The following is an 11,913-nucleotide window of genomic DNA, read 5'->3' as shown; positions in this document are numbered from 1 at the left end:
TGATAAATACTTGTTCAATAAGCAACCATGAATTCTCACACAATCAACAAAATATTACTTTTAAAAAGATAATTTAACTGTTTTAGTTTATCATGTATGAAGTTTGGTCGTACATATTAAATTTTGCATTAAATGCATCTACAAAGACACTTTCTTTGCATCAGATTTTCAAAAGAAGACGAAGCAAGTTAAAAAAGCTCTCAAAACATCAAATTGAAGTTTTTATGTTTTTTATCTGTTCAATGTTGTGTCCAATAAATATGTTTTTCTATTGAAACTTTTTCACATACCAAAATTTCACATTTGGTTTGATACTTGTAAAATAAAATAATATTATTTGCATTATTTAACTTCCTTCTCTATCGTATTAACATAAAATTCTAACTTATATGTTTGAGGCAGTCTTATTAAACTCATATCAAATCGGTGGTGTAATGGGGTTAACAGGAAACTAATACATATAATCAATAACCTCTTCAATTTGATTATGAACGTGACTAGGTATGAGAACATTGTGCAAGCACCTTTTCTGCTCTGAATTTTGAAAGTTTCAACTTGAGAAAGTTAGAAAAATAATGGTACTTGGGTTTTGAATCACACCATTGGGGCAAGCTTAAAATAAACTAAAAATATAAGGACTTATGGTTTTGTGTAATAAATAATTGCATGAAACTATTCAATAAATGATAATTAAATTTTATGTATATTAAAAATTTTATATATAATATACCTATAGGACCATATATAAGAAATATAATTTTTTTTCATATGCCAACATCATATACCAACACCACAGTGACATCCTAAAAACTCTAAACTTATCAAATCTAGAGAGTTAATGTTTCCGAGGATACTTGACACTTGAATTATAATATTATACTCTAGTAAACTTTGAACAATTACTTGATAATCATGGATAATTCAATATGTGTGGACTTTATGAAATATATAAAATAAGTATTTTTGAATTCAATATAGTTTTTTTTTTAAGTTATCGATTTTCAAAACTATTTTGTTTTGTTCCTTTCTGTTTTTAGTGAGGTAAGAAATGTGTTAGATGCATGTGCTTTGTTTGGTTGTGGTTTTGTAATTGTTATATTTTACTTATTTTAGATAATTTGATGAGATATTGAGTGATGAAGTGATGATGGATTTCAAATCAATTATAAGATTATAAATTAATTATCAACTAAAATCATTAATCTACATGGGAGTAGTTAACCAAATCAATTATCTCAATTGGCTAATCAAATGGACTATAGACAAGACTAAATCATTTATCATTTTGAAAAATAAATTATTGCTGTAGGCAAATAATGTACCTAGAAATAACAAAATGGATTGGATATATTAAATTGAGAATGTTTCAGTAATTTGTTATTCTCTCTCTAACTTGCATGTCCATCATTTTATTTTATTAAAAAATATATTTATTTTTTAAATACTTAGGTTTAGAGTTCCTAATACATGATATTTTGTTTTTAAAAAAATTAAAAACTATACATGTATTATTGTTATTAATATATTATGTGTTCTTACAATGTGGAGATGTACAACCTAGATTTTTATGTTTATTATATTTTTAACATGTTTTCTCATTTTTTGTTAGAACCTTTTAGTTTTGATCTAATCGATATAAGTTTTTCACCCTCTCGTTCGACCTCTTTTTATTTATTTGGTTGATTTGTCTTTGATGTTTAAGTTAACAAGAAGTAAAAAACAATAAATACAATAATAATCGAATAATAAGATGTCATATATCATGAAGAAAATCTCTTTTTATAGTATTTTATGGGTCTCTTAATTACAAGGACCTAGGTTGGGTAGATGTGTCTAGGTTTAGAGTTTCCTAATCCTTGACACAACTCACAGTTGCTAATTAATTACTTTCATTTTTTTCTAGTGTTATAAACTGGTTTTTCATGGCTTGATATTACTATTGTACAGGTGTGTCAAAGTCTATGTCGTCTCTATGATGATGACATATTTCAAACTCCAGCACATTATGTAAACTCTATTATTTAAGCATTTTAAAAAAATATTTAAATCAATTTAGACTAAGTTATTAATACATTACAAGTCATTTAATTAAATTTGTTGATTTAAATTAATTTTATAAAGCAAGAAATTTTAATTTTAATTTATATATTTTTACAAATTACAATATATTAAGTTTGTACTCATCTTAGTATAGATCTCACCTAAATTCATATTTGGAAAAAAAAATTCTATTATCAAATTTCAAATAAATTTATCATCAATTTTGTATTGCCGAATAATACTTTACATGGATTGCGATTTAAATTGTTCCAACAATTTTTCAATAAATATATAATGTATTATATGATTTTTAATTTCCATAACTATATAACTCCTAATATTTCATACTATTCGTAATATTTTATATTACATTACTCATAATATTTTATAAATCTGTATTCCAATTAAATCTGTACAAACATTTTAAATAAAAATGCGAATAAGTAAGTGTATAATGCAGGGATAATAGGATTTTCAAATTCTCCATTACTCTTAAGGGCTGATCTGTCTATCATATGACATAATATAATACACAAGAAGAAGAAAATAGGGATCAGATTATCCTACTTGGGCAGCTATGAAAAATAGGAGATCATGGCTGCATTTCAGGTAGAAAAGTTTTCTAACAAATATTAGGAATTAGTTGACTCCTTGGCAAAAATATTGCTTGACGTAAGTGTCAATAAGACAATCCATGATAAAAGGTGTTAACTTGTGGAAAATTTAAAAAAGAATTTGATTGTGGAGAGAAAAACGAAAGATTTTCCATTAGAATTCACGTGACGAGAAAAGGGGGTTGTTTTTTGATGGTTTTGTGAGAGATATATATGGAAGGAGTGAGCTGAAAAGGTGAAATTACAGGGTAATATTTTTTGACATTCCGTGTTGCGTGGAAAAAGGAAGTGTGGAGAAATGGAACACAGCTTGTGATGGCATAATGTTTGTGGGCAGAAGGAGGCCTACAAGGTGGTCATTAATTTGAGTTGTTAAGGAACCATGGATTTATCAAAGTTGTGCAGGTGAAACTTTTATTGCATGTGTACTGTTCACTTCAACTTTCCGTCCAATCCTCACCGACAACCCACATAAATTTCGTTAACACTCGTTAAATACTTACACTACTCTTCTTATTAATCCCTATTAATTCCCTTCACCTCTCTTCTTCTCTCTCTCACTTTCTCACGCGCCATTTAACAAAGATATGGTACAAGCCAAGAAGTTCAGAGGAGTCAGGCAACGCCAGTGGGGCTCCTGGGTGTCAGAAATTCGCCATCCTTTACTGTAATCATCTCATTAATCTCCAAACCAAACCAACACAATGCTGCTTCTGTTTCTCTCTTTATTTATTTATTTCTTTCTTTCTTCTCACTGCAGGAAGAGAAGGGTCTGGCTAGGCACGTTTGAGACAGCTGAGGCTGCTGCAAGGGCTTATGATCAAGCAGCCATTTTGATGAATGGCCAGAATGCCAAGACTAACTTCCCCAAGAACCAGGCTCAGCCTGATGCCACCACTTCCACCACCCCTTCTGCTGCTTCTGCTTCTGCTTCTGATCATGACAACGCTTTCTTATCTCCCAAAGCTCTTTCAGAACTCCTCAGCACTAAGCTCAGAAAGTACTGCAAAGACCCTGCTCCTTCTCTCACTTGTCTCAGGCTCGATGCTGATAACTCCCACATTGGAGTCTGGCAGAAAGGTGCAGGACCACATTCTGGCTCCAATTGGGTCATGAGGGTGGAGCTTGGGAAGAAGCAGACACAGAGTGAATCAGCATGGTCGCCCAGCAGTAGTGCTAATGACACTGCTGGAAACAATGGAGTAGTAGTAGTAGAAGAGGAGGAGGAGGAGGATAGACTCGCTTTGCAGATGATCGAGGAGCTACTCAATTGGAACTAGAAATAATCCTTCTGCAGCTTCAACTTCTTCTTCGGGTAACCCCACAAGGAAAAAAAGGAACCTTAATCCGTGTCATATATAGTTCTTGAATAGTACTCCCTCCCTTTTCTCATTCCATCTATATATATATATATATATATATCTATATCCCTTTCAATTCGTTTACTTTTGTGTTTCTGTAAAAATATTGTCAAAAGTGCTGATATGACGATGGCCAGTTTGATAGTTACTTAATACACTTTGCAATATTATGATTGGTGATATTTAAGCATCCGAATTCATCAAATTGAGATCAAAGAAAAGGAATTCGGTGTATGTAAGTGTCAATTTTAACTATTCCTTTGAAGTAACACATCGCCTGGGAAAGAATCATGGACATCATCCCAGTAACGATATATATACATGCACGGGTTAACCGCCTAACAGGTTTGGAATTTCCTAATCATAATTAAATTGAAGCTATTATTGTTAGAAGTAAATCTATTTTCAAAACAGTGACGAATATTTTGATCTTGGTCATCCCTATTTTTATTTTTCTATTTTTCATTTGTAGTTTTCTATCTGTTTCCAGAATCATATTATATTGGAATTTCTATTTTACCTGCAAGTGTTTTCACACAGTCATGCAGCTGTATGCCAAATATTTTACTAACAACTATTATTTTTTTTCTTCTTTCTTTTATCACATAGTATTCAAAATAAATTTGATGTTTATCAAACTTTTCTTCTAGTGAGTTTGATGAATAATCCAATGTGTACGGTTTTCATTGTATATTGAATGTAGTGCATATTGAGTGTAGATAGATAAATAGTTAATGAGTTTGGTCTTGCTCCTTATTTTCAAGGAGTAACAATATGACACGTTTAGAAATAATATAAATCTTAAAACGCATATATTTTTTCTTGTCTCATTTTGAATTTTTATTCATATTATTTTATTTTGATTTCCATCTCTTCACTTCCCTTTCTTTTTAAAATACATATTTGACAAACTGTGTTGGCATTCATTTCTACTTAATAGGAATATGCTAATAGCATATAAAAAAAATGCTCCCAAGTATAAATATGAAATGATGTTGTTCACATTTGTAATTATATTATTTTATTGGATGAAGTTTAAAGATCAATTTTAAATTTTAATAATATAAAAAATAAAATGGAAGTTGACACATAAAACTTATAAAAAAATTATTTAAAATTGACGGATTCAATATTATTAACTATTCGTGTTATTATAAATTATGTAAAAGAACATTTTCAAAACTAAAATTGTAAGGTCTTATTTAAATATTTAAATGCATCCTAGGAAAGATAAAATATTTTAACTGTTTTATCAATGAGAAAAATATTTCTGGAATTGATTACTATATAAATAATAAATTTAGCACCTATTTTTTCATAAAAAAATAATTAAAATTATTTTTAAATATTTTCAATATATCATACAATATTAAAATGTTCTAATGTAATTTTTACATTGTAGATAAATTGTTGTCATCTAAATCATTTTTAATTTCTTCTGTATATATACACTGTAACTTTTATCTGTTTCTCCCTACTTTTAGATATAAAATCACTCTCTATGCTATCTATGCTCCTTCTTGAGTTTCTATTGGTGTTCCTTGCATGTACTCAAACTACTGAAAAAATATATATTTTTTCTACAGCAGATGTTATGTCAACTTTCTTTCAAACACATTTATTTCTATTCTTATTAAATAAATCTATTTATCTATTGCAACATTCTCTCATATCTATCAAATGCATTAAATTTATTCTCTTGCTCATTTTTTCACCACCCAACAGATTCAAGAACAAAATTGTACTTCTATAGAGTGAAAATTTATTTAGTGGTACTGTCTCGATTAATAATTATAAACTCATATTATTATTATTTTTTAAGAAATGGGAATATGAACATGGTCCTTTTTTCTAAATTTTGGAATGAAGAAATTACTATTTTTACTTTATGAAATAGTTTAAATAATATATATATATATATATATATATATATATATATATATATATATATATATAATAAAGGACATTGCTTGGAAAAATAATCTTAAAAATCTCTCTGAAATTTAATAATATTAGAAGAAGAGGAGGAAAAGTCTATGCATCAACACTGTACTTTTTACACTACCATTCAATAAAACTCAAATTGTATAAGAAACTTATTATGACACACTCAATTTATCTAGATCAAGCTTAATTTTTTTTATTAAAAATAAAGTTTAACTAACAGCAAAATTTTACAAAATATAAAATGTTTTAGTAGAGCATAAAATACATCAGCATATACCTATATTATAAAAGGAAGAACTTTGGTTTAGAATAATCTAAGGAAATCCTTGGTTTTGAAAGTTCCTTGCCTCTGAGGGTTTGGTTTAGAAATCTTGAGGAAAGTTCTTCTTCCTTATTATAAAAGGCAGAAGTTAATGTCGGAAAGGGATGCACAAAGGAAAATAACATGCATAAGGACCAAATTATAGCAAGTTTTAAAGTACAAAGATAATGTTGTAATGATGTGTATTTTTCTGCTTGGTTTTGAGTTCTATGAAACCTGCATATCATTTTCATTTGCAAACCTATGCTCCAACTTTTTTTCTAAAAATTTGTTTTAAACATATTTACAAGTGAATTTTAATTTATAAGAAAATTATTTAATATTTCTTCTTATAAATATTTATAAACAAGTTTATTAAAAAGTTCTTTTACCTAAATTACTTTGACCTGTAATCTCATGCACAGACTGTACATGTTTATGAGTGGAAGTTCTTACGACAACGATAAAAATTCGACTATGAAAATAATAGAAACTTTTCAACCATAAAATCACATGGCAGACTCCATTTTCGTCTAAAAGTAACTGTGATAACAATTATATTGATGTATCTAACTTCCAAGTTGAGCTATGATGGAAAGGCTGTGGGCCTTTCTTTCAAAGTATCATAAGTGTTAGTGAGTCAATGCAATGTAATACACTATAAAAATGTTATTTCATTTTCTAAAATCATCAAACCTATCTTTTCTTTTATATAATATGTATTATGATATCCACCAAATTAAGATTTTTTTTGTTTTATTTTTGTGTTGTGTTTTTAATTATGGTAAAGGTTAAATATATGTTTGTCTTTTAACTTGAAATAAAAATTGAAATTAGTCTCTTTTCAAAATTTTGAACTAATTTACTCTGTTTTTAAAATTTAGTGAATTTAGTCATTTTAATTAAATTTTATTAAAAAGTTTATTAATAAATCAAAATTAATATACTTTGAAAACAAGGTATAAAAACAATATTAAAAAAGTGATAGGTCTATACAAAGATATTTATTAAAAAAATAGAATATGAACCTAAATAAGAGATTGATAATATTAAATACTAATTTTGCATATGTGAATTTTTTGTAAGGAAGAAAAAGAAATGAAAGGTACTGGTTAGAAGGCATGATCTAATTTTTGTGGCCTATATTTAGTAGAAGTTAGGAAGGACATATACCACTAATTTTGTAGTATATGATAAAGAAGAAATTGACATAAAGGAGGAGATGACAGAAGTAGGTGGCTAATGAATAAATGCTCCATGCATCAAGGAGCAAAGTAGTATGCACACTATTGCCATTACTATGATAAGAAATCCTTTTATTATTTAGGGTTAAATTTCAAGGCATTGGCATTGCAATGGTCATCATGCTATATTAATGTCATTGATTAATGGTTGTCGAAACCACCATACACATCATCTCAAGAGTGTCTTCATGTACTTTTGTGGGGGCAACTCCTATTCAACCATTCATTTCACACAAGTTTAGTTGGTGTCCGTACATACCCATTTTCCAATCCTCTTTTCATTCTGCAATTTCAACACACATTTTCATCTTTCTCAAATTAAACCCTTTCTGCTCAACACCACTTTATAGTTTAAGAGGATGTACAACAGTAGTTAACAGTGAAATCAATTTTCTTTCAATTTATAGGAATATATTTTAATCACTTGACAAAATCTTATAAATTAATTTTATAAGACTGAATTAAATTTAAAATTTCCTTCTTAGAATTAGAAATTTTAAAATTGAATAACAAATTATATATTTCTTTCATTGTTTTAATTTTTTCAAATTACTTTGATTTTAAATTTTGCTACTTTTGGTTAGTGTTGTCAAAATAGATTAGAATCTAACTTATCACGGTTGAAATTATTTTTAAAATTTTTTGATATAGGTTAATTTTGAATTTGAGTAACTAAGAACTCGGTTTATCCAGGTTGAACCTCTTGACTTACCAATCCACCTATTTTTTCTAATAAGTACTATTTGTTAAGTTAATTATTTTACAAAATATTGAAACAAAGTCTCGTAAAATTAACAAACATATACTTAATAACTTAATTTTTATACAAAAACAAATTTGAATCGCTATGAAACTATTAAAAATTTTGTTGAAGAAATTTTGTGATATATTTGTGTATGAAATCTCATGTTTAATTGATCATGAATATAATTTAAAACACTTCCCTTTATTTATATTTGAATTAGAATTTTTTTTATTTAAAAAAAAACTTGACCCAAGATTGAAAATACCTAGTTTAAATTTTTTAGACTTAGTTAATAAGTAAACTAGATTAAGTTGACTTACTAAGTAACTAATCTGTGATGGATCAAACTGAATTGAACTGACTGACTATTCTGACCGTGCTACCTGCTACCTTTTGTTTTTTTTTTTTTTAGTTTTTTCCTTATTTTTTTCTCCATAATAAACAATGTTTTTTAATGAAATGAGGTACGTTGTATCTTCCTTTTCATTTCTTATTGGAAGCGACAATACTAGAAAAGATAATAATAGGAATAGTTTCAATGCATCAACATTAAATTTAAGATCCACACTGATAATCTCTTCCATGTATTTTAATTTTGCAAAATTCTTTAATAAGTATAATTCGTGATTCCTAATTTAGAAGCATATTCAAGATTCCTGACAAAAAAATTTAAACTGTCTCGTGAATAATAAGATGGTACAGAGGGTTATTTAAAAAAAAGTTTAATGAAACCATGTATTGTTAGAGATCAAAATTTCATTCTTTTTTACACATTAAACCTTTAGCTTATGAAATATTCAATTTTTTTTTTATTGATAATAAGTCTTTTATTCCGTTTCACAAATAATATTTTGCCTCATATTTAAAAAAATTATTTTTGTGTGTGAATTTCTCATTTGAGCAAGTCACACAAAAAAGTCTATTAACTAAAAGGATTTCACAATACTTTAACCAAGGATGTTCAAAGAATAAAAAAAGTAGTAATTATTTAATGACAAAGTGTTAGGATGGGTATCCGTGAGTGAAAAAACATGTAACAGATATATTCTTTTATTACGGGTCAGGTAGTGAGTAAACATTATTCATGCACAACCCATTGTCATCTCTAGTGGCATGTATGCTCACTATTTTTAAGGACTTATTCACAATATGTTATGCAAGTCCCTCATGATATAACGTGAACTTCTCAATTATTTTTTAAGAACTCAACTGGCAAGAAATCTCAAACAAATAAATAAACCTAGGATAATAAAAGAATAAAAATAGAGAAGAGAAGGGGATAGGGGATAAGCAAATGATATCTCTTTATAGGAGATGGAAATGATCTATAAATAGAGAGAGATATAAGACTCCAAACCAACCAAGAGAGCCAAAGACTTACGGAAAAGGTTCCTCTACACATAGAAGAAGTCATATCTTAAGGAAGAGGAAGCAGACAACATTCTTACAACAACGAATGGACTGTAATGCGTAATGTTGAAATTCTACCGAGAAGGAAGCAACCAACGCCAAAAACTTTCATGGTTACAAACAAGGATTTTAGAGAAAAAAGCGAGTCTTGTGACACAAATCTACAACAATCATAAAGCCTTTTACAATACCCTAGTTTTTCTGTAACAAAAATGTCAGGACCCTTAAAACCCCATGTTAGTGGAAGACAGGTGTAGGTGTAAGGGTTTCTGAAATTCAGAAAGTGGAAGACATGTGTGGATTGCAGAGTGGACGATCGGTTTTGACGATAGTAAATAAGTCAAGTTTTCAAATTTCGTGCCACTTTTCTACATACACCCTTCATCTTCAACCTTCTGAGTTTTTCATTTTCTCCTCCTTCTCTCTACAATCTTCTTCTTCTCTCTACAAAATCTTACCCTTTTCTTCTTCCGATCATCATTCAGGCATCGCCTGAGTCTTCCTGGAGTTAAGGGTTTCAAGTTGCACTGGTCAAGTTGTTGGTTTGAACTGGTAAGTTCATTCTTCTCTTAACACGATTGTTTCTGTCACATGCAAACCAAGATTCTAGTTGCATGAGATTATCATCTTCTTCTATGAAATTCTGATAGTGATTCTGGTATTTTATTTGGTCTAGTTTCGTAATCGGGGAACTCTAAGTGTATAAGATTAGTAGTGCTGAACCAAATACTGCAACCGTGAGCGTTCGGCTGAGTTTAGAGGTAAGGGAAGCTTGTAATTTAATTATGATTCTCTGATGAAGAATGGTTGCATGTTTGAACGATGATCTGTATAGTTATTTGATTGATCTAAACTATCCATGTTAATGTATGTTCGTTGGTATGCAGTGATGTTTTATAAATGGTGTGAACTGGGTAGGAATATGGTTTGATCTTAAAATCTGCAGTATTCTATGCAATTCTGTAATTGTCGCCGAGAGTCATTCTTGACCGTTCGGGTTTTCCTTTGGGCATTCGGTCTGGATTGGGTTCTTCTTCTGTAGAGAATTTCAGTTAATGACCGATCGGTTTTTCTATTAGTATACTTGTAAATAAGCGTTCTGTCTAAGTATAGGTTCTTATTTTTACTTAGTAATCAGCCTAGTTAAAGTACCCAATATAACTTAAGTATTAGACACTATATTTATCCTCAGTTATAAATAAGTATTTCATAGTTGTACGGTAGATCTATTTATTCATTATGTATAAGCTTAGTAGTACTCGATCTTGAACCAAGCACTCGGTCTCAGTAGTGTTCGGTCTTGTACTAAGCACTCGGTCTCGTCATATTACCAAACTATATACTTGTATTTGATACCAATAGTATTTGACCTAATTCAATAGCGGTCAGTCTAAGCTAGTAGTGTTCGGTCTAAGCTCTTAGGTTTAGGTTAAAAGCTTTTAGTATTCGGTCATGCCTAATTATAAGTATTCTATAGTGTTCGGTTCAACTAAAAGTGTTTAGCCTGGTTATCACGTTCGGTCGTGTTGGTCATTAAGAAATAGTCTTCCATTCGGTCTTGTTCTTAGGAATGATGTTATCTCTTTAGGTTTTGTTCAAGGATGAGATCATATTTTATTGTTCGGTTTGACTGTATTGATGATTAAGTATGATGGTATTTAAAATGTGATATGAATGGAATAGTATGGATATGAAAGAGTATTCCAAGGAGGAATATCTCATGGTTGGATATTGGAATGGTAGAGTATGAATGTGGTTATGTTTAGCTGGCGTTTATCCTGATATTCTGTGATTACTCATTCTCAAGTAGAGAGGAGTAAGTCATGTGTGAGAATGGCAGGAGGTCCTAGTCCATATGGTGAACTTGGGTGGAACAGACTAACCTCGGGTGGCATCTGTTGAGGGCATCCCAACTACTACATCACCCGGGTGCACAAATGTTGTAGCTACACAGAATTTAGGGTTTCTTATTCTAATTTCCACTTTAGGGTTCTTAAAACGTTAGGGTTTTAGCTTGGAATTTTCTTTGATTTTAATAAAAGAACCCACACTTCACTTCACAGTGCCACGTAATCATCCAACATAACACCTCACTCAGATTTAGCCACAATGGCATCAGCACCGTTATGTTTTTAACGGCATCCACGAAAAGGACCGAATTGAACATTTTAAAACAAAATATGGGGCCTTACTGAACTTTTTCAAAAGGTAGGATCATTTTGAACCAAACTCCCAAAAGTAGGGACCAAAT

The 11,913-nt window shown here is 29.6% G+C and overlaps 1 protein-coding gene across 1 annotated transcript; it reads left to right on the top strand.

The window, feature by feature from the left end:
* The first annotated feature begins 3,163 nt into the window (after positions 1-3,163).
* LOC108331201 (ethylene-responsive transcription factor SHINE 2) lies at positions 3,164-4,261 on the top strand. The gene is made up of 2 exons (XM_017565848.2): positions 3,164-3,321; positions 3,415-4,261. Exons 1-2 carry the CDS (start codon positions 3,242-3,244, stop codon positions 3,932-3,934), a joined length of 600 nt encoding a protein of 199 aa, XP_017421337.1. The 5' UTR covers positions 3,164-3,241; the 3' UTR covers positions 3,935-4,261.
* The last annotated feature ends 7,652 nt before the right edge of the window (positions 4,262-11,913 follow it).

This window comes from Vigna angularis, chromosome 4 (assembly GCF_016808095.1).
Source record: "Vigna angularis cultivar LongXiaoDou No.4 chromosome 4, ASM1680809v1, whole genome shotgun sequence".
NCBI classification, from domain to species: domain Eukaryota; kingdom Viridiplantae; phylum Streptophyta; class Magnoliopsida; order Fabales; family Fabaceae; genus Vigna; species Vigna angularis.
This window is presented reverse-complemented; position numbering and strand designations above follow the sequence as displayed.

Excerpts from the sequence above, each read along its gene's own strand:
- LOC108331201 (XM_017565848.2), top strand. The coding sequence starts at position 3,242 with ATGGTACAAGCCAAGAAGTTCAGAGGAGTCAGGCAACGCCAGTGGGGC. Across the intron at positions 3,322-3,414 it reads GAAATTCGCCATCCTTTACT|GAAGAGAAGGGTCTGGCTAG; the intron begins GTAATCATCTCA and ends TTCTCACTGCAG.